Here is a 24,354-nt window from a genome sequence, read left to right on the forward strand (position 1 = left end):
TGAATCCTTTGCTCCTTTATTGAATATACAATTTTGTATTCTGCTTTTGTCACTTAACATTAAAAGTGAACATTTACTTAGACCATTAAAATTTCTTAGAAACATCATTTTCAATGGCCACATGGTCCTTCATACCATTATTTGTTAATGCTAAGAATTTAATTGGATTTATTTATTGCTAGGAATTCAATTTGACCATTTGATTATTCTTTACAATAAACTGCAAGATACAGAACATTTTTTTGTGTGTGTGAGGAAGATCAGCCCTGAGCTAACATCCGTGCTAATCCTCCCCATTTTTTGCTGAGGAAGACCGGCTCTGAGCTAACATCTATTGCCAATCTTCCTCTTTTTTTTTCTCCCCCAAAGCCCCAGTAGATAGTTGTATGTCATAGTTGCACATCCTTCTAGTTGCTGCATGTGGGACGCAGCCTCAGCATGGCCGGAGAAGTGGTGCGTCGGTGCACGCCCGGGATCCAAACCCGGGCCGCCAGTAGCGGAGCGCGTGCACTTAACCGCTAAGCCACGGGGCTGGCCCAAAATATAGAACGTTTTAAGGTTCTTGATAAAGAATGGCAAATTATTTTCCAAAAAGGCTGTATCAATCTATGCCCTCACTAGCAGTAGGTAGTAGTTTCTGCTCCATTACCCATTAATAGCTAGAATATGAGATTTATATGTATATAGAATATACATGTATACACATCTATATGTATATATGTATCTCTAGCTATCTATATATAAATATATACACATAATTTTTAAATCCCTCTGCCAATTTACTATGTGAAAAATGGTGCTTTTAATGTGCATTTTTTCCAATCGTGAATTTTATCTTATGGAATTATATCACAGATAAGATATAAAATGTCATTAAATCCCATCAGTAGCCAATATGTAGAGAATAAATAGTGCATATCTAGGTTTTTTTCCTACTGTCTGCTAGAGTTAGAAGAAATGAAACTGGAATTGCCAAATTAACATTCTAGGTGAGAATAAGACCTAGGATGTGTTGGAAAATGCATTCTTAGATACTGTACAGAATAAAGAAATCTGATACTTTATCCGGCTCTAAAAGTTTGGCTTTGAGTTAAATCATGGATAGATTATAAACTAAAGAAATTCCTTTGACATAAAAAATAAGTATACATACATGCATATATACACACACATGTATACACATACATATATGTATGCTATAGGGAAGTCACTAAGATAAACAAAGGATTAATCCAAGACTATTTCTTTTATATTTCCATCCTCCCAAAAATTATGATTGAATAGGAACTGCATGAGTAACAAATTATTCAAAGAAATTCTACCATTTTATACACTTAAATTTTGCTTTCATATATGGGGGAGAAAGGAATTCTTTCACTTATATATTCTCTTCGAAAAGAATGCAAATGAAACAATCTTCTAACACAGAAAAACTTTCCTAAGCAAACTAGTTAACGGCACTTATTTTTCTAATAAAGGATATTTTATTACTTTGAATTTTCCATGAGAAAATCATGTCAATAGTGAGAATATTGAAGAACGTACTTTTTAAAGATTCAAAATACTCACCTTTGATGTTGGAGAGATAAAATAAAGAGCTTTCATTTGTCTGACAGGTTCTCGATTCTTATAAATATTCTCCACAACTAACAGAAAAAAAAGTCATTTTATATAACCAAATATTTATACACTTGAAACAATTTCTAAATAAACTTTACTGTACTTCTTATTTATAATGATAGGGAAACACATTTACATATTCTGCGTTTAACGTTTTCTTTGTCTTCATTTGATAAACCAGAAAATCCTGAAAATGTGTCTTCCCTAAGGCTAACCTCTGGGCTAAGTGCTCATTATGAGAAAAGATAAGCAGTTATTTCATAGTTAGGTCTACCTGCACAAGCAATCAACATGCCATGAAGAAACCAAGAAAATGCATTAAAAATTAAAATATGTATTTCTTTTTAAAAATATTTTACTATAATAGCAAATATGATACCAGATACCAGGCTAAATACTTTACATGAATTATCTGTTAAACCTCATAATAACCCTATAAGGTAAGTACTTTACAAATGAGGAAACTGAGGCTTAAAGAAGTTAAGTAACTTGTCCAAGTTACATAGCTAGAAAGTAGAACAGGCAGGATTCCAACCTAGATCTGTCCAACTCCAGAGCCCAAGTTTTTAACAACTATAATATTCTTTAAATAAATTGCCAATTAACTCTTATTCTTTTAAAACTACACATTAATATTTATAAAGTATTTTTCAACAATAAAATATTACCATAATTTACTCAATTACATCTTTATTATTGAAATTAAGAAGTTTATAAAATTACCTAATATAAAACAAAGTGAATTTAAAACTAGTCAACTCTAAATTGTCAAATTAACTATTAAAGCTATATTTTAAGAAAACCTAAAGTATCATTTTACAAATCAAGAGAACCATCTTTCAAGACTCATGTTGGCAAAGGGCCTAGAAAGAATGAAAATATTAATCTGATATGCAAGGGAGGTTACTGTCGGATTTCTCTTTTCAATATGGTGATTCATTTTCGCATTCCTAACTTTATATTAGTAAAGTATAGGTTTATCATAGCTTCTATTAGATATCAAGTAAGATTTCCAAGGAAATATTTAATTTTATTTTTATCTTCATTCCCAATAACTGTAATTTCACCCTTAAAAGATTAACGTTAAATCTGTTTTAATTTATCTTTATTGCTTAATACTCAAAATGAAGTGTCTTACAGTCACCTTATACTATTTATACTATTATGTTCGGCGAATAATGTACATATTAAAATGTCGTGAAAATATTGTGATATGATTTAGAACACAGACTTTGAAAATATTCTGAAATGTCTGGTTACCAATAACAGAAAGTGCCACTTCTTCAATTCACTGAAAAGTGGATATCTACTAAATGATTAAAGAAAAAGAAGGGTTTTTATGATTATTCCTATCATAGCGACAAAGGAATAATCTAACTCTCAGTCTATTTTTTTAAATGTTTTTATTTGACTTTATTCTCCATCCAAGTAGTATCATACGTATACCTTTTTCTCACCTATTTTTTAAAAGTTCCAAGACATTCCTGAATATTTTCATAAATGACTTGAATCGACAGAAAGTCTTATCACTGAAGCTGCCAATGCCAAGTCTAACAGGGGGATTCTCAGGAGAGCTCATGTGGAAATCAAAAGGATTATGACAAGTTCAAGTTAGCAGATACGATTATGATTAAACCACAGCAAACCTAGGTGACTCTGGAGGATACTGAGAACAGTCCACAGCAATGTGCTTCACAATACATAGTCCTATGAAGTGCTTCTCAAAAAAAGCTCTCTGTGGTCAAATAAGCTTAGAAAACTGCATACTATACCAGGACCCAAGGGACCCACATACACGCTGGCATATAAAAAACGCCGAAAAGTCCTAAAGAAACCTGGTTAGCCGTTTAATGTTGCTTCCCAAACTTACTTGGCCACAGAATCCTTTCCTTGAAGAATACCTATCAATACTGAGTACACAGTAAGAAACAATGGTCTACAAAAATTGAATAAAACCTCCTCACACTGCAAAATGGTTCTGTGGTTTCATAGTGCTTTCACACATACTACCAAATGGTTCTCCCTCTAGAGCCACATCACAATGACCTCTGGAAACTTAAAAAACTTAAGTGGCTTAATCAATAGTACCCTTATACAATAGTATAATTTAATTTTCTAATTTCTAGTTTCGAGCTTTTTCCACTGAAGGTCATAAAGACCACAAACTGAATATGTAATCAACAATAAAAGATTATTTTATATATAAATATCAAAAAATATTACAAAAATTTTTAGACAATTCTCCCATTGCACACATTGCTCAGGCTTTCTTGAAAATGGCGGGTGTACTGTTGAACCTCACAAGTTAGGAGTGATGGAGGGTGCATGTACTACTTTAAGATACAAAATATAAAAGAATTATATTTGACTTTGAGTCTGTTTCCTCATTACAAATAGGAGTATTTAATATTTGTTTTTAGAGGGTTATTATGAAGGCCAAATTTAAATCAATGAGTTAAAGGATGATGAATTAAGGATAATATAATTATGAATGTTATAAGATAGTGGTATTTTCCCCAAAAGGTAAGAGAGATTAAAATCTCATTGACACAATCCTGCCTAGTGGAAGATAACTTGTGGCAGCATGTTTTTCATAATCTCATAATAAAGCTGATTTAAACATAATTAATTGCCTCATTTCTAGGTAATATAGAGAAACAGTATTATACACTTGTAAATCTGAACAAAAGTTGATTTTATGACATAAATCTTACTATCCATTAAAAGCAATATATGAAAACCACAAACATTAATCAAAACACTGATAAACCTAGTGCAGCAACATACAAAACTGTAACAAATATGTAAGAGTAAAAAATTTAGAGAACAAACTCAACAAGGCAACTGACTTAGTCTTGGTTAGGGGAACTTAATTGTATGTCTCTGCTGAGAAAAAAAAAACTTGACTTACAGAGGTTATTTTGAAGATTCACAGAAAAAAGAAGAATATCCAGTGTAATTATTATGGCTAGAGTTATCAAAAAATAAAACATAACCCCCTTAGAAACACAACTACTAATTAAAATTTATTAGTATTTCAAACTTTCCCGATCACAATAAAAAAAGCGTTCATGATGAGTATTGGAACACTTACCAGTTATACCCTCTGCTAGAAGATCTGCCATTTTGCAACACGATGCCAAAAGCTTAGTGGTAAAGTCATCCAAAAGCATTATCTTAAAATGAATATAAATTAAGAAATAATATAAGCATTTGATTGCCAAGAATTCACAAAAGACAATTTCATCTGTTATACCTACTCAAACTTACAAACTTTTTATAACATAAAATTAAAATATCAGGACAGTAAGCAAAATTATCTCAATTCATCTTTTAACTTACATGACCTAGAGATTTATTTTCTCAATGTATGTATATATAGTGTTATATAAGTAAACAAATAGAAATATTTCCATTTTGAAGCAGAGAACATGTTCGTTTTAAATGTATCTTACGTTTAACATCAAATTTTCTTAAAATTATAAAATGCCACTTGTGGAACAATAATAATTGTTCCAGGCACTGTTCTAAGCATTTTACACAGATTAATTCACCTAATACTTACAACCACCCTATGAGGTACTATCATCCTCATTTTATAGACAAGGAAACAGAGGTACAGACAGGTCAAGTAATTTGCCCAAGAAGCCACAGCTATTAAGTGGTGAACCTAGGCTTGGAATGTAAGCAGTACGGTTCCAGACCCTATACTCTTACAGAAGTAAATAAGGACAGAATTATATTGAAGTCCTTAATATAAGGGCAAAATATGAAAATTCTACCTTCCATTCATCTTCTTTCTTACAGTCATCAAACACTGCTTCTTTTATCTCTGCAAAAAAAATAATAATAATAAATGAATATTAATCAACAGAAATAGAATGGTAGAATTCTCAAAATAAATAACAGACTACTCAAAAGGTCCAAGATGGCTGGGGAAATATCCAATTTGAAAACCTGCTAAACTACATAAAAAGCATATGCATAGGGGCCAGCCCCGTGCCGTAGTGGTTAAGTTTGGGGCGTTCTGCTTCCGCAGCTTGGGTTTGTGGGTTTGGATCCCGGGGTCAGACCTACACCACTCATTAGCCACACTGTGGCGGTGACCCACATATAAAGTAGAGGAAGACTGGCACAGATGTTAGCTCAGGACTAATCTTCCTCAAGAAAAAATGAGGAAGATTGGCAACAGATGTTAGCTCAGGGCTAACCTTCTTCAGCAAAAGAAAAAAAAACAAAAAACAAAAAAAGCATATATATGTACTTGTTAAACTCTTAGTAAAAATCCAATTTTCTTTAATACCTAACCTATATGGTACATTTAAACTGTAATATATTTTTAAACTTTTGAGAATATGAGTATTATAAAAAGGTTCATATATTTAAGTATACAAACATATCTGGAAAATATTTTTGAAAGTATTATCTGATTTGGTTTTTCCTATTCTACTTAAATTCCAAGTAAACAAGATGAAAACAAAAAACCCATAAGAAAATCCCTAACTAGTCCAATGCTAAATTACATCTGACAATCAAAATTGGATAAGTACTTTTCTTTCTGACTTACTACAATTTTCAACAATATATAGCACAGCATTAGGATACAAATATTCAGTCTTGATTCATAACCAATAAATATTATTAATATGTTCCTTGCAATGATTTTCAAAATTAATCTATTTTTTAAATTAGCTCACTGATTTACAAAAACGTTTTTCTTATGCATTAAATAAAAGAAGTTAATTAAAATAAAATAATTTTTATAATTATTCAAAATTAAAACAATTTAACAATTAATCAAAATAAAAGTACATAAATAATTAGGTATTTTACTTATGTATTATTTATGTATTAAAGAATACACATAGGCAATTCACACAAATATCTGTTCTACTTTATAAGGCAATTTCTCATATTTAATGTTTTATTAATTTTCAATTAATTTTGAAAACCGTAGTAATATGTAGTATGTTATAAAATATAATTAAAATGTAAATTATAGTAACTCTTCTGTCTTTCATTAATTCTTGGTAATGAGATGTTTATATAACTCATTTAAACTTTTCTATTTCTTGATTTATATTTGTTTTAAGTTAATGCTTTCGGAAATTTACCATGAAGTTTTTGGCATCATGTTAAAAAATGACATGTTCAAACAGAGGGTATATTTAATAAGGGTTACTAATACTCATCATAAGAATTGTGATCTGGAAGGTTTTATTGTGATTGGGAAGATCTGAAAGGGTTCAGAAATATTAGTTAAGGTGCTTATATATATTTGCCAGGAAGATTATAATATTATATGAGAATTATGGCAAAAGCCTGAATTATGTAATCATAATTTAAGCCTAAAGTACTGGTTTCTGGTACTCTACAGGCAAAGATGAGGGATTTTTCTCACGCAGAGCTCAGATACTGAAATATTATGCTACTCTCTAAGCTTGCTTTATTCCTGTATCCTTCAAACAAGCTGAAAATCAAAGACATTTTGCTTGTTTTTATAGGATTTGTGTCTTTCTCTTAAAAAATGAATGCTCACAGAATTTATTATGGAGCAAACTGAAGAGCTCCCCAGGCAGAACTCATCTCATTAGTCTTTAAAACTGTAGAAACTACACTGTCCTATATGGTAGAAACTAACCACATGTAGCTGCTATTAAGCACTTGAAATGTGGCTAGCCTGAACTGGGATGTCCTGCAAGTATAAAATACACACCAGATTTCAAAGACTTAGAACAAAAAAAGAAACGTAAAATATCATTAAAATTTTATATATTTTTTTTGTTTTTTGTTTAAGATTTTATTTATTTTATTTTTTCCCCCCAAAGCCCCAGTGGATAGTTGTGTGTCGTAGCTGCACATCCTTCTAGTTGCTGTATGTGGGACTCGGCCTCAGGATGAACGGAGAAGTGGTGCCTCGATGCGCACCCGGGATCCGAACCCAGGCCGCCAGCATCGCAGCGCGCGCACTTAACCGCCAAGCCACAGGGCCGGCCCTAAAATTTTATATTGATTACATGTTTAAATGATAACATTTTGGATATATTGGGTTAAACAAAATATATTCTTAAAATTAATTCTACCTGTTTCTTTTTACTTTTTTTTAACGTGGCTACTAGAAAATTTTAAATTACATATGTGGTTTGCATTATATTTCTACTGGACAGTGCTGCCTTAGAATCTGAGGATAACTAGACAGTCAGTGTTAGCATCTTAAAAATAAATGATAAAGAAATAACCAGTTCTTTGGACAAAGATTAGGGGCATTCACGAAAAGGGATATAGTTCCAGTTAAGGTATGTTTGGAGAGGAGTCAAAGGAAATAATACATCAACTAATATTCAGAACTGAAAAAAGGTATTTTCTCTCAATACTAATGAAAATTATTTGACTTTCTATCCATTTCTCTAGATATATATCTAAATATATCTAGGATATATCTAAATATAGATATATCCTAAGACTCAATCTCTTACTTGTGCTCTGCTTGCTGTACACTCTCCCTCAGAGATGATACTCATCATCAAAGTTTCATCTATCAGATCAGTCCTTCAATGTTTCCCCCCAATAATATTGCGATATAACTGACAAGTAACATTATGTAACTTAAGGTATACAACCTGTTGATTTGATACACATAAAATTACCACTGCCGCATTAGTTAACACCTCCATCACCTCACACAATTACCATTTCTTTTTTGGAGTAAGAACATTTAAGATCTCTCTCAGCAACTTTCAAGTATATAGTACGGTATTGTTACCTATAATCACAACGCTGTGCATTAGATTCCCAGAACTTATTCATCTTCTAACTAGAGTGGTTCTCACATTCGACTAACATCTTCTAACTGGAAGTCTGTACTCTTTGATCAACTTTTTCCCATTTCCCCTAACCTCCAGCAGCCCTTCAATTTCCCACAAACCCTACAGCCCCTCTCTCCTTGGACTTCGCTTAATTACACAATAAGGTTTAAGTACCTACATGCCTCAAATTGAGATTACAGTTCCCTAAAAACTGCTCGAGACTTCTCCATTTCTATGAGTTTTATTGTGATTTTTCTTAGTCATAGTTTTTGGCTATTTCCTCCTTCCCCCATATCCAATCATTAGGCAGTATTGACTGTTCTTTCCGGGGACTGCCACTGTCACCAGCATTGCCTTGATTCTCATCATCTCTCACTGAACTACTGCCAACAGTCTCCTATCTGGATTTCCTGCTGTCCACCTCCAACCTCTTTGCCTTTTCAATCCATCTTTCACATTGCTGTCAGAGTCATCTTCCTGAAGCACAAACCTTTGTTTATATCAACACCCACCTCAAAATTCCCTCAAATGCTCACTCTTGGCTACAGAATAAAACCTAGACTCTACTATTCCACATCCTCCACCAACTGGCCTCTACCTAATCTCTAAGCTGATCTTCCCCAGTCCAAATGCTACCCAAATAATTACCTATTGATACCAATTACCCTATCTTTGCTCATTCTGTTTCTCCTAAATGCAAAAGGAAATGTATTTAAAACTGTAATGCCGGGCCGGCCCCGTGGCTTAGCGGTTAAGGGCGTCCGCTCCGCTACTGGCGACCTGGGTTCGGATCCCGGGCGTGCACCGACGCACCGCTTCTCCGGCCATGCTGAGGCCGCGTCCCACATACAGCAACTAGAAGAATGTGCAACTATGACATACAACTATGTACTGGGGCTCTGGGGGGGAAAAAAAAAGGAGGAGGATTGGCAATAGATGTTAGCTCAGAGCTGATCTTCCTCAGCAAAAAGAGGAGGATTAGCATGGATGTTAGCTCAGGGCTGATCTTCCTCACAAAAAAAAAAAAAAAAAAAAAGAACTGTAATGCCAAAGAGGAAGTGAAAACACTGAAGGGAAATATGACAATGGAACTAACAAAGTAGTTAGTGTGCAGCATCAGCAATGCTGAAGGCATACTTGCACAGCTATCTTAGTCACAGAGAAACTATTAATAAACCTGATAATAACAAGAGAAACCGATTTGTCTGGAAAATAGGAAATAATCTATGACTAACAGAGTTTTTAAGGAAACAAACAAACAAAAAGCCTAGCAACGTGTAAGTCTTAGTTAAGGAAATAGGAGGGGGAAAAATGCCAGTCCTGAAAGGTAATCTCAATATGGACCTGGAATAGTTAGCCTCTTCTTTTTTCTCTCTCTGCTTTTCCTTATCTAAATCCATGGCTTCCAAGACCACCTATATGCTATGTCCTAAAGCTAGATCTTTAATTCAGTGCCCTTTTCTGATATTTAGACGTATCTACCTTGAACTGCCTCCTGGATACCTCAACTTGCACTTAAAACTCACTGTGTTCTAAACCTAAACTATTTTTACCCTCCAAAATTGTTCCTTCTCTTCCCTTTATCAATAAATAGCATCACTCACTACCTAGTCTCCTAGACCTGAATCCTAGTCTAGGATGACTCTCCCTCAGCTCCTATTGATTCTACCTCCTAAATCTCTCTCATAGTCTCATCTATCTCTTCCTCTCTTATCTCCTTTGCCACAGTTCAGCCTTCTCTCTTGGACCAACACAGTAACCAAACCAATATATTTGTCTCCCACTTCAGTTTATCCCCCAAGTGCACACCCTCTTCTAATCTCTAAGAGTTTTTTTCTAATAATCAAATTATTACAAAAACGGAATCAGCATACATACATTACTATGTCACTTGCTTTTTTCACTAAACAGGCATCATGGACATCCTCCATATAGAATATAAACATATACATATAAATCATTCCTTTTAATAGCTACATAATAATATTCCTTAGTTCAGGCACACCATAATTTACTCAACTATTCTATATGACAGGCAGTCACCCTTTTGCCACTTTTGCCACTATAACGTTGCAATGAAGATCTTTATATATATATCTTTATTTACCATTACTTTTATTTCTGAAGCAGAAGTTCCCATAAGTGAGATTGCTGGCATCAAAAGATACGTGTCTCTTATTTTACTAAACTTTGGCAAAAGCTTTCTCTAAAATGTTATAACAATTCACATTCCCACCAGCAAGCTTCCCAACCATTGTGTGTATCAATCACCCCAATTCTATCAATCTGACGGGTTAAAAAGAGTAACTGGGGGCCGGCCCGGTGGCGTAGTGGTTAAGTTCATGTGCTCGGCTTCAGAGGCCTGGGGTTCCCAGGTTCGGATCCTGGGTGCGGCCCTATGTACCGCTTATCAAGCCATGCTGTGGCGGCGTCCCATATAAAGTAGAGGAAGATGGGCAAAAGCAAAAGAGGAGGACTGGCAACAGATGTTAGCTCAGGGCTAATCTTCCTCACACACACAAAAAAGATGAGTAACTAGTCCTTTTACTTTTTGCGAGTAACTGGTCTTGATTTGCATTTCCCAGGTTACTAGCCAGTCAAAAACAATCAATTGAATGTCCTCATCTGCAAACTGCCTGTTTATATCCTTTGCTCATTTTTCGATTGAGTGATTATCTTTTCCTCATCAATATTGTAGGCACTCTCTATATATGAAGCCTTTCTCTCCTATGTGTGGTCAATATTTTCCTCACGTCTATAGTTTAGCTCTTGATTTTGTCCATGGTGTCTTCTACCACACAGGAATTTACAATTTTTATTTAACGAAATCTTTTTTTTTATAGGATCTGAGTTATCAGTTAATGTTTTAAAAAGTCTAACCCACATTATCCTATATTTTCTCCACATTTTATTGTTTTACTTTTTACATTTTAGATTTTTAATAGATATAGAATTTATTTTTAATTGGCTAAAGTTGGACTAAGATCATGTCTAAGTAAATAAAAGAGCAAGGAATCATGATTAGCAGATGTCAGAGCAAAAAGCCTTGAGACAGAAATAATTTGTAAAATGCCATTAAGCAATGAAAATCTAACATTAAATATTTATGACCTAAACAAAATAACTTAAAAGAAAACTATGGCATAAGAGAAAACCATCAGGAATGCAAGCAGAAATAAAGAAAATATAAGAAAACGAAGATCTAAAAAACGGAATGGTGGAGAATTCAAGCTCAAGAAAAACGTAGTCCAAACTCCTCATTGTTTAGGTTAGGAAAGTGAAGTATAATCTGGACTGGAAACGAAGTCTTCCAACTATTAGTCCAATGAGGAGACATAATAAACTAGGCTTTTATAACTAATGCCTAATGACAATGTGTTTGAAAATCGAATAGACAAAAGTCAAAAAACACACTTGTGGGCCATAAAGCGATTTACATTCTCAGAAAACTAAAACATGTTATTAAATTCCTAATTATGATTCCAACAGATTCTGCCTACCTGTGGCCCAAGTTATTTAGTGAACAAGTAAGAATCTTTATAAAGGTAATCCCATGGGCCTAGGACAGAGGCAAAAGCAATACTCATTGTCGGTCAGTTAAATAAAAACAGACTGAACTGTGCACGGGGAAGACCACTCAGGACTTTCACGGTACATTGTTTAAAAATTGTATGAAAGTAGAACATATGAAAACTGAGGACTGCTATAAAACAAACTAAATATATACAAAGGCAAATATTAAAGTAATCATTTCTAGGTAGACATTTAGTAAATTCTGTATTTATTCTTAAAGAAAATAGTTTACAATAAAGGGTCTGGAAGAGTTCTCTCTTAAACATAAAGGCATAAAGGTAAAAAGCCACCATTATAAAATTATTTGATGGCAATATAAATCAGAATAGCAGTTACTCGGGGAAAGAGAGTGGGATTTGGACTGGGAAGGGTTATGGGGTGCCTGGAAACATTCTACCTCTTGATCTAGGTGGTAGTTACATGGACAAAAATTCATCAAGCTGTACACTTAGCATTAGCGCACTTTACACTACCATTATACTTAATGAAATCTTAAGAGCCATTGCCTTCAAAATAGGAAAAAGAAAATGACTTCCGTTCAGCATTGTTTTAATAGCATCCCCAAAACACTGGTGACAGCTATTTGAGAAAGACGGGGAAAACATCTTCCATCCTTTTTTTTTTTTTTTTGATAGAAGAATTTTATCTTTATTTTTTCTTTTTTGTTTTTTAAATTTTTTGTTTATTGCAGTAACATTGGTTTATAACATTGTATAAACTTCAGGTGTACATCATAATACTTCTATTTCTGCATGGATTACATCGCGTTCTCCTGTTCACTACCCCAATACTAATTACAATCCATCACCACACACATGTGCCTAATTACCCCTTTTGCCCTCCTCCCTCCCCCCTTCCCCTCTGGTAACCACAAACATCTTCCATCTTTAATGGCTCCCCACGGCCTAGAGAATGTCTATACCATTTAGCTCCAACCTACCTTTTAGTCTTTATCCTCTTATTCCTTGCAACAAATACTCTGTACTCAAAAGGAATTGCTCCCTTTTCCATAAAACATCATGTACTTTGTCACCTTCGGGCCTTGGCTCAGATTTCCCTCTGTCTGGCAAAATCCTACTACCTTTCAACGTTACCTCCTCTTCGGAGTCTCCCCTGATGCAGTTCCAAAGAGGAAATAATTCCTTTCCCTTCTCCTATGGAGCTTTTTCATACTGCTAATACAGCACTTAGGACTTGCGTACTTGTCTTCTCCCACTGAACTGTGAATTCCAGGAGGTCAAGGAATATGCACCTAGGACAGTGTGTATGTAGCCCAGGGCAGATACTAATAAATATGGATTTAAGTGAATACATAACTGTGAAAACATCCAAAAATTAAAAGAAGAAAATTTTGCTCAACAAAATAAACTTGAAGAGATGAGAACGAAAAATGACACAAAGCAAAGATAATTGATTAAAACAAAAATAGATTTTATATATACTTATATTTGCATAGAAAACTTCTAGAAAAATTTATTAAAAACCTAAGAGTAGATGTCTCTGGAGAGGGAAGCTGGGGGTCTGGGTTGGGAGGAAGATAAACTTTGTTTTATAATCTTTTCTGCTACCAAAATCTTTTGCCACATCAACGTATTTAAAAATGATTAAAATGTTAATTACTAAGATTATGAAGGAGCATGGAGAATGTTATGTCACTGCTAGGCATTTAAAAAAAGGAAGTCACAGAATGACAAATAATTAAAAATATATCTGGATCTATATAAGGACTAGAAGGAATGTGAAAAAAGGGAAAAGCTTATAATTTAATATGTAAAGAACTGGCTCAAATAAATACATTCTGATTACTTTTATTTAAAAGCATTTGTGAGGCCGGCCCAGTGGTGCAGCGGTTAAGTGTGCGCGCTCCGCTGCGGTGGCCCAGGGTTCACAGGCTCAGATCCCAGGTGCACACCAACACACCGCTTGTCAAGCCATGCTGTGGCGGCATCCCATATAAAGTAGAGGAAAATGGGCACGGATGTTAGCCCAGGGCCAATCTTCCTCAGCAAAAAGAGGACTGGTGACAGACATTAGCTCAGGGTCAATCCTCCTCAAGAAAAAAGGGGAGGCTTGGCATAGGATGTTAGCTCAGGGCTAGTCCTCCTCATAAAAAAACAAAACAAAATAAAAGCATTTGTAATTTTCCTAGGTTTATTTTCTCTGTTTCCTCTAAAATATGATATGAATTATAGACATTAGACTACTGTTTATAGACAAAAAAGAAAACAGACTGTATTGAATAATATCATGAATAAGGAAAAGAAAAATCATAGGTGGTTTGAACTTGCTTTGTAGTTGATTTAATTACTGTTGTTTTTCCATGATTATTTTTTAAATACACTTCATCAAATTTTTATTTAAAACCTTTTATCAGTAATATTTTTGCTACCACCTCCCTGTAGCAGAAAGTGGCAAATGAGCAATATCAAACACTAGAAACTTTCACTGATTTTAAGTATGGGAATTTGGTAAATAAATGTAGTCTTTTGCACTCAAAATATTAAAGTTTTTTTAGAAAACAGTTTTAAGGTAGTCCCTAAAGGCTGATTCCTTCTCATGTTTTAGATTTCAGCTCAAATGTCACCTACTCAAGAAACCTTTCCTGATCTGCCTAGAGTAACCCCGCCCATATATATATCACAAACTGAATTAATCATGTCTATTCTTTGTTTACGTATTTATTTTTTGTTATTCCCCACCTGAATACAAGTTTCGAGAGGGCTGGGAACTTGTCTGCCTTCTATTGCTGTATTTCCACAGGAATTCTATAATACTTATTGAATAAATAGGGGACTTTAGGTAGCAAAATATGAGGAAAAATTATAAAACTGATATACTGTTTACTTTTAAGCATTGTTATCCACTGCATTCTGCTAGGGCCTGTTAGGAATGTAAAGCTCTAGAAGACACAATAGTGGACTTACCTTCAAGAAGCTTCTCAAGAGGCTCACATTAGGCAGTAGTGAGAAGTGCCATTTGAGAAAGATAAATTAAATGCTACAGAAATATAAGAGGCTGAGGTAAAATCAGAAGCCACTCTGGAGGTAGTAGCCTCATTTGAGCAAAGACCTGAAGGCTGGCCGAAATTTGGAAGAGTAAAGAGTAGGGGTAAGGGAAGCATTCTAGACAGAGGAACTGGCATCAAGACGTGGAGGTAGATGATTTCAAGAAGAGTAAACAATACAGACTAGCTGAATATCAAGATTATATGAGGAAAAAGCAGATAACAAGGTAGGCTGGGGCCAGGTTATCAGTCTTCAGAAGTAGACTAAGTGTTTGAAAATCTTTAGGCAACTGCAGGGGTCTCTTTCTGCAGGTCTTCAAGCAGGAGATGAGTAAGCCCACAGTACAGTACTGTTACAGGAAAATTATTCTGGCAGCTATTGGCTGGACAGACTAGAGTGAGGAAAAACAAGGGCTTGGAGGCTCAGTTAGGAGGCTAGTGCAACTTACCGAGCATAAGATAAGGCTCTGAACTAAGGTTTAAATATTACAGGAAGTCTCAAACAAGTCACACATTAACTCTGCAGCCAAAAAGAACTGGGTGTGAATACTGTCTATATTTAATAGCTGCATTGAGTTTTTAAAAAGTAGTTTTATTGAGATAAAATTTGCATACCATATAATTCACCCGAAGTGTACAATCAAATGGCTTTCAGTGCATTCAGAGTTGTGCATCCATCATCATAATCAATTTTAGAACATTTTCATTACTCCAAGAGGAAACCGTTCCCCTTAGCTGTCATCCATGAAGCTCCCCATTCCCCCTAGATGTAGGCAGCCACTAATTTATCTCTGTAGATTTGCCTATTCTGGACATTTAATACAAATGGAGTCACACTGTTATAGGTAGGTAGTAAGTCAGATATGAGCAGGGGAAGGGATAAAAGCTGACAACACATGGTTCTTTGTGACTGGCTTCTTTCATTTGGCATAATTTTTTCAAAGTTCATCAATGTTGCAGCATGTATCAGTACTTCATTTCTCTTTATTGCCAAATAATATTCCATTGTATGGACATACCACATTTTGTTTATCCATTCATGAATCCATGGACATTTGGGTTGTTTTGACTTTTTGGCTATATGAATAATGCAGCTATAATAGCTATACCGGTTTTAACATCTGTGAAATAGAGATAATAATTCTCAGGAAGTTTTAATATATGCAAAGAATAGTGCCTGGCACAGAGTCAATGTTCAAGAAATATTAGTTCCCTTTTCCCTACTTTGCGGGTAAATTGGAGGTTATTTAGCTTTCTACCCTCACCTAACTGTACTATCTTCAACCTAGCAAAACCTTTTCCCAGTCAGATGTATGATTCTCCTACCACTTAGGGGATTCCTTCACCATTTCTTTCAGACTGTCATCTTTTGCTAACAGAACTCAGAAGCTCCCTCCTCTCTCTCTCACCTCAATAAATGTTGAATGAGAAAATCATCTTGTCTTTGGTTATGCTTCTACTTACATAAAGATTCAAAGAACTATTTTTTAACCCTTATATTTCTTTCCTTCCATTCAGTCGCCTGTCTTCTTTACCATACACTCCATCTGGATATCCTGGTGTGACCTCAAGTTAACAGCACAAGACAGAAATTTTGTTATCTGTAAACTCTCCCTCTTACCTAAGTTTCCACACTATCAAAACTAAAAGTACTACCATTAACCTTTTTGCTGACAAAATACTGATGTTAAAGAGCATATATATCTTGCGTATTATTTATACAGCACAATCGTTACCCATTTTCATATAAACGTATTTAAATGTCATTGTGATTTTAAAATATTACCAAATCTTAAGTCACCCATGTAAATCTTGAAAAACAAAACGCCAACCTTAAAATTATCCAATTTTTAAAAAGATGTTCTCATAATTTTTTTTTTTTCACACCTATTTATACACTTGTTTTTAGTGCCTGGCATGTTAAGCACTATGCCAGTTACTGATCCAGCGTTTTTACACAAGGAGCTCTGCAACTCCCAGAATTTTGTTAACTGGGTCATCTCTGTTCTCAGTGCAACAAGCTGGAGTCAGAAATACTAATTAGATGTTACTCTCTTTCCACTACTAGACCATAATTACTCTGAACCCAGTAATGCCAAACAATGATGGTTCTTCCTGTTTAGGGGTTTCATTTCTTCTCTAACCCGGCAGACTTAGGTTTGGAGGGACTTTTATTAAAGTCGTAGATGATATTGCAGAATGGCAGACCATCAGGAACCAAGCAGCAGCACAGTCCCAGCAGCAGGGAGTGGCCCGGAGAGTGCAAAGGGAGAGGGGAAGGTGCAGCTTGGCCCCGGCTATGCAGAGCTGCAACAGCAGGAGAGTTAACCACGCCAATGGTCCCTTCTCAAGAACTCATTAGACAGTGGGCTCCTCTAGCAGTAGAGTAAGAAGGGTCTGCTCAACAGTTTTATTTTTTAAGGACAGACACTGAGAAGTACGGTTGTAAAACCCTCCTTGGTACTAACACGAACAAGCCGAATAAGCAGTCTTCGGAAACGCAAGTGTGGGGAGGAGAGGAGGGGCGGGACAGAAACTGCCCACACAATCTCGAGTGGAGAGACATCTGCGACAGGTGGGCCGGGCGGGAGCCGAGGAGCGTGGGGAGCACGGCCGGGGAGACGCGCAGGGGCCGCGGGAGAAAAAGCAGGGCGGAGGGCCGCCCGCCCAGGGCCGGGCTTCGGGGCCAGAGCCCGGCCGAGGCGAGGGGTGCCCGACGCGAGCAAGAAGCCCGCGTCCCTGGTGCCGGCAAGAAATAGGGCTGGGAAGGAAAGCAGGAGGAAGTCCTAACAGGGGCGCGGACCCCAGAGCAACAAGTGCCCGCGGCGGCTCCCCAAGAGACTGTCAGGCTGGGCGGGAAAGCAAGGCCCGGCGCGGCGGCCTGCTGGCCCTCCCTCTCTCAGCCCCTGCCCCACCGCACTCACTCTGCCACACGACGCTCTTCAGCCCCCGATCGGTCACCGGCGGCGCCATCTTCCCGATACTGCAGAGTTGCAGCCGCCGCCCCCTGCTCGTAACCTACTTTTTAGCTGTGAGATGGAAACTCTGGGGGGGGCCCCGCCCCCACCCACACGCCGTGCCCTCCGGTGACGTCACGCGCGTCTGCACGCGAATTCCCGCCCACTCCAGGACGGAGGCTGCGCAGTGCGGGTGGAATCTCCCTGGGTAGTCGGGCGCCCCCTAGCGGGAAGTTGTGTCAACCGAACTTCGACGTCCTGTGGGGTCAGAAAGCGAACCGTGGCGACGGCTTGTGAACACGATCCAAGAAATTTCGAATTCATGCATGTGATGCATGAAGAAGGGAGGGATCTTTCGCTTTACAAAAGGATTCTTTGCAAAGCGTTCATAATAGACTTCCCTCTGTAGCCAGCCCAACTACCAAATGGAAAATTTACCCCCCAAAGAGTTTATTTTATTTATTTTTCGGGGACATAATAATTGTGTAAAACTGTGAGGTACCCTCCAGTGTGCCGAGAACTCTGCAGGACTTTCAGGAAACTCAAAGAAATGAGAGACCCGCTTCTGACCAGTTTAAAATCTAATTAGCTCAATTCGTGGCGGGCTGAAGGTACTGAAAAGTTGGTTGAAAAAGTGAATGCTTAATGATGACAATATACGTAAATGAACCAACAGAACAATAATTATTCAACAAACATAAATTCATGGCAAAATTGTATGGGAGGGACTATCAGTGCTTTAGGATTTAAAAGAAGGGAGTTATTGTTGAAAGCTGATTCACAAGGAAGGTGATTTGAGCTCAGACTTAGAAAATTTAGGTAGAGATCTATTTCCTGAGATGGTTCTTTTGAGACTTGAAATCAAAGTAATCAGTTTTGAATTAAATCAGTTTAAGTTGCTGAGAGCTCCAACTGTGACATACCATCATATACACTAGAAAGTAGACTTTCCCACAGAGATTTGCAAAGAACCAATGGTCTTAATTCAAGTTGGTCACATAGGGAAAGTGGAAACGGTTACTTATTGCTAGTAATAATAATGGCTAACATTTACTGAGTGCTTACTATATGCCAGGCACCATGCGAAGTGGATTATCTCATTGATCCTCAAAGCAACTCTTACAGACAAGGAAACTGAAGCTTAGTGAAGTTAAGTAACTTGCCAAGGATGCAGAGCTAGAGGTGGAGTGGGAACCAGGATCAGGCTTGAGCTACATAGGAAGCAATAGAGCAGTCTGTGAGATAACTTGCAGTTTTTGCACTTTAGGAGAGAAATGGAGAATGAAGAATAAAAAGAGCCATAAAATGGGTTCACGTGCAACCTAAGGTGTGAATGGTTTTTCTAGTCAAGGCTTATATGGGAATGGAAGCTGGAGCCTGGCCCCTTTTAAATCTACTTAAATGAGTTCAGATGCTCAGAATTTTAAACAAATGCACACATTATTTCCCTCACCCTTTGCAATTTTAGATCAGATTTTGCTTAGTATAGCAGGGTGGAGCTCCAAGTCATAATAAAAAGAATGACAATGTAGACTCACCCTTCTAAAATGGAGCTCCTTGCCCTAGAGGGTCAAACTAAGACAGCGGAGTGAGGTGGGTGAAGTGCCTCCATCTACTACCCTTGAGGAGAATGACCAGGTACTGGGGAGCAACACAGAAAAGCCCTTCTGGGTTGGAAGGTTGACTTGGGTCACATGGGCTACAGCTATGGCTCGTGCCTCTGAAGGCCAGATTCCAAGGTGGCAGTGTGGCATAGTGGAGCAAGTGTGGGCTTTAGCTGCACATAGACACAGGTCCACATCCTCCAAATCATTGCCCTGCTTCTTACTAGCAGTGTGACTTCAGACACCTCAGTTTCATTACGTTTATGTGTTGAATATAATATCTCAAACCTCACAACAACCCAACAAGATGATAACCTTTTTTGCTATCTTACAGATGTGAAAACTGAGATTCAGGGAAGTTAAATAAATCACATGAGACCTCAAGATGGCTCCAAGACCGTTGCCCTTTCTGTTGTTCCGTGTTGCCTCCCCTCTCTCGCTCCCCTGGTTTCACATAACCTCCCTGAGTTCTCTCTCTAGTTTCCTCTAGTTTGTTTGCCTCAATAAAATGAACAAGGAATTTTAATTCCTGAACATGAAATGGCAGAATGGAAGGTAAAATCGACCAACAATGGGTCAGAAATGAAAAATCTGCTTTGCGTAATTCGCAGAGCAGTTAAACAGCCAAAATAACCAAGCTCTGGAGTTAGGGCAGATCATTCACTCCCCACCCTATGCCCAGGTCTTCTTCACTAATAATTGGTGACCTAATCATGATTATCCAGAGAAATATTTTCTATAAAAATATCATAGATTAACAGGACTAATCAATGCTACATATTTACTTGGCCCCTGAGAATTTGTGTTTCAACTGGTTACTTTTATGACTGTGGATGAGTTACTTGACCTTTCTGGGTCTCATTTTCCTTATCTGTATAAAGGAATAGTATAATAATCTGTATAAAGGAATAACCCTAGCTCATAGTGTTGCTATGAGAAGGAAATAAGTATGTGGAAAGCACTTAGAAGCACGTAGTATGTGCTACATCCATGTTTTGGTTTCCCGTTCACCAAGTATGGACCGCATCATCTTCTGTGGAATTCTGACCAAAGCAGCCCAGCCTTAGATGCCTCACTAAGTACATGGCCATTTCATTTTCTGTGTCCTGGTATTTATAGGATATGTGTATAATGGTCTCAGCTCCCTAGTGTTCTAGGACCAGGGATCCTGGCCTTCCATTTGGCCTTTGCCCTTGGGTCTTTGGCCATTCCAGTCAGCCACGGACACAAGCCTATTCAGAGGGCACACCCTGTGGGGAACTGGGCTCGGCACACAGTCTCACATGGGCTCTGGAAACACAGCCCAGAATGCTGACCCAGTTCATGGTTGCCCTCATAGGGCAGACACCTACTCTAAACCCTCCAGAGCTTCTCACCAATCTTTCCTCATGTGCCACAACCCTCTATCTTTTGTTAAATTAATTAAACAAGGAGGCCAATAGACTAGGGTGGTTCTAATGCCTTAGCAGCCTACGTAAGCAAACCAAAACCTAAGCCTGTAAATGCCTCAAGGTTAAGAAATCAAAATCTAAGGACAGCGAATCACAAACAGCCAACTAGGCTTTCCCCAAAAAGGCAACCGCTTAAGCTATAGCCAATCAAATAATACCCTTGTTTTGCTTCTGCCTCTCCACAAAAGTCTTTCCCCCAAGAGAGCTCACAACCACTTCCTGTTTGGTGCTGCTGAATGCAAATCAATTTCTGCTCAAATAAACTCTTACAATTTTTAATATGCCTCAGTTTATCTTTTAATACTTCTCAGCCTCCCATCACTGAAATTTTGCTTCAAGGAAGAGCTCACCAAGGCAACTCTTTTATTTTATTTTTTTTTGGTGAGGAAGATCAGCCCTGAGCTAACATCCATGCTAATCCTCCTCTTTTTGCTGAGGAAGACTGGCCATGAGCTAACATCTATTGCCAATCCTCCTCCTTTTTTTCCCTTTTTCTCCCCAAAGCCCCGGTAGATAGTTGTATGTCATAGTTGCACATCCTTCTAGTTGCTGTATGTGGGACGCGGCCTCAGCATGGCCAGAGAAGCGGTGCGTCAGTGCGCGCCCAGGATCCGAACCCGGGCCGCCAGTAGCGGAGCGCGGGCACTTAACCGCTAAGCCACGGGGCCGGCCCCAAGGCAACCCTTTTAAGCTTCCCAAACCTGGCCGTATATCAGAATCACTTGGTGAGTTTGTTAAAAATATGGATTCCCGGGCTTGGTCCCTCACCTACTGAGTTAGAATCTTCAGGGTTCTAACCCTGAAGGGAATCTCTGTTAAGTAATGAGTTCCCCAAGTGATGTGGATGCACCTAGCCCAGCCCCTGTTCATTCACTGGTGTTTAGGAACAAAAGCAAACTAAACTCCGCCCTACTCTGCGTGTGCTCTCTGATGCAGCAAATTCCATTTTTATCTATGTATTTGGCTTGTCTCCTTTTCAAGTGCAGATGCTCCAGAGAGCATCTTTTGTCAGTGAAACATTATATATCTCTCATCATTCTTACACAGAAAGGGAAAGGAGACATAGAAAGGGAAGTTTGCCCTCCCACCCAGCTTACCTCAAGCCTAACTCCTTGCTCCAGTTCCCTCTGGGCAGAATTTTATGGCTGTTCCTAACTGCGGACATTCTTGGCTCCATAGCTATGCTTTTGGGGAATAAACACTTTAGTTGTGTGTGTGTTACACAAGTCCTACTCGTGATAATTTTTAATAAGGTTACTGGTATTTGAGGCACAAAAACTTTTCTAGGTACACCAGATTTATATTATATATAATTGACTTTCCTCTCCAAAGACGAAAAAAACAGTTACAGTAGAGTGGGGGATACAGCCAACAAGATGGATGGTCTTCTCCCCAAAAGATGCACGTATGTTAGTTTGAGGCTCTGCCCCGGCTGTCCCTCTATCCGAAGTCTTTGCTCACTCAAAAGCGTGACTGCAATCCTTCTAGCAGCAAGCCAGCAGCTCTGCTTTCCCAGATGCTCACACAGAGGTCACATCACGTGATGCTTTGACTCGGCAAAGCCTGCAAGCAGCTCAGCTTCCTCCTAACTTGAGATGAGGGTGTTTGTTACTACAGGCTGCCCTGGAAGTTGCTGCTATCCAACTCTCGCAGAAGTCCTGGTGGTGGTTTGTCGTGGAACGAGCAGTGTCTCTGCATGGTGGCTTGATTTTGACTTCTCTGGGAGTAAACGTTTCCAGCCCTTGAATGGCTACAGGGCTGTATGCCAAGCGCTGGCGTTGATGAAACAATTATGAAGTGGATATGTTGAAGTCTGATGTATGTCTGGATGTGAATTCTCAGAAAGAATTTCTGCTAAGCAGATTCCTTTCATGTTTCCAGGACTCTCCCAGTGTGCTGGCTCACTCTGGCAGCCTTCCAGAGGACTGTCTAGATCCATTTCTCTACTGAGTCCTCTCAGCAGCAGATCTTGAACTCCTGTGCAGGTGAGGACACATCTGACCTTGCTCGCAGAAAGCGGAGTCAGAGTTTTCTTCTAAAGGCCCAAAGAGTTTGTCCTATCCTGGAGGCATTTTGTATTCTAGTAGATCTTTTTCTATCACTCGCTAACAGTTGAGACAACTCTGCAAAAGATATGGGAAGAATTTTTAAAAACAATAACAAAAAACTTTGCCTTTAAATCACACCATTTCAATTTAAATTACTCACTAGGTCAAGTCTGTTTTTATCTGTGGTACACGATATCATTCTGCGTTTCTCTTTCCTCTGTAAATCACTGAAAAAGACAAGAAAGGGGAGAAGCCACAAGATATATTAAATATGCAGACATTTTCTTAAATTAAAAATCCTTCCAATGTCTCTGAGATTTAGATTACTGTTTTAATTTGGAATGCTATTTTTACAGCACTTCACAGCAAGTAAGCAGGAAATTAAGATAATCTGAACTGTTCAAAGGGCAAGAAGAAACTGACCAGGTTCTAACTCACCAGGGTGATGTCTCTCCTGCTTCATGAAATGAATCCTCCCTCCCAGAGTTTCTTTGAGCTCAGACTACTAACTCAGGACAAAGAACTTTCCTCTCCACCCTCAGGCCAACTCCATGTGTTGTCAGAGAGCTCCAAAATTTTGTTGATTCAGTGAGTGGTGCAGGGAGAACATAAACCTGTTCAACTGCTGAGGGAGTTGTGGAGAGGAAACTTCCTCGGAATGTGCAGGTAACACTGAAGCAGGCTGGATGCTGAAGACCATGTATGCCTCCACGGAATGAGGTCAGGCACCAACCTCTCTAGGCTACCTCCTATTAAAGCCCCCCTCACCTCAAATAGATTGTTTTCCCTCTCCCTTGCAATTTGCATCAAACTTCCAACACCAAAGTAGCTTCCTTAAATGAGAGCCATCATTCTCTAACTTTAGCGTGTATCAGAATCACTGGGAGGGGTTGTTAAAACAAAGATTGCTGAGGGCCGGCACCGTCACGGAGCGGTTAAGTGCACGCACTCCCTGCTGGGGGCCCGGGTTCAGGTCCCTGGCGCGCACCCATGCACCGCTTCTCAAGCAGTGCTGTGGCGGCATCCCATATAAAGTCGAGGAAGATAGGCACAGATGTTAGCCCAGGGCCAGTCTTCCTCAGCAAAGAGAGGAGGATTGGCATGGATGTTAGCTCAGGGATGATCTTCCTCACAAAAAAACAAAGATTGTTGGGCCCCAACCCCAGAATTTCTGATTCATCAGTCTATGGTGGAGCCCCAGAAATTGCATTTCTACGAAGTTCCCAGATATTGCTCATGCAGTAGGCCCTGGGACCACATGTTGAGAACCAGTGAGTTAGGGTATTATGAG

General features: G+C 38.1%; 2 protein-coding genes across 3 annotated transcripts in view; both read right to left on the reverse strand.

The window, feature by feature from the left end:
- Positions 1-18,065, reverse strand: part of STXBP3 (syntaxin binding protein 3) — a 56,615-nt gene extending 38,550 nt beyond the window's left edge. The window contains exons 1-4 of the mRNA XM_004420746.3: positions 17,928-18,065; positions 5,403-5,452; positions 4,715-4,796; positions 1,570-1,646 (exon numbers count right to left, since the gene is read on the reverse strand). Of these exons, the coding sequence (XP_004420803.1) occupies positions 1,570-1,646; positions 4,715-4,796; positions 5,403-5,452; positions 17,928-17,976 (258 nt within the window). The 5' untranslated portion in view covers positions 17,977-18,065. The remainder of the gene's footprint in view (positions 1-1,569; positions 1,647-4,714; positions 4,797-5,402; positions 5,453-17,927) is intronic.
- Positions 18,066-23,258: 5,193 nt separating this feature from the next.
- Positions 23,259-24,354, reverse strand: part of FNDC7 (fibronectin type III domain containing 7) — a 29,988-nt gene continuing 28,892 nt past the window's right edge. For both annotated transcript variants that reach the window (XM_087419917.1, XM_004420747.2), the window contains one exon: positions 23,259-23,290. In XM_087419917.1, the coding sequence (XP_087276043.1) occupies positions 23,259-23,290 (32 nt within the window). The remainder of the gene's footprint in view (positions 23,291-24,354) is intronic.

This window comes from Ceratotherium simum, chromosome 2, assembly GCF_057802395.1.
Source record: "Ceratotherium simum simum isolate JZ-2026a chromosome 2, ASM5780239v1, whole genome shotgun sequence".
Taxonomy (NCBI): Eukaryota; Metazoa; Chordata; class Mammalia; order Perissodactyla; family Rhinocerotidae; genus Ceratotherium; species Ceratotherium simum.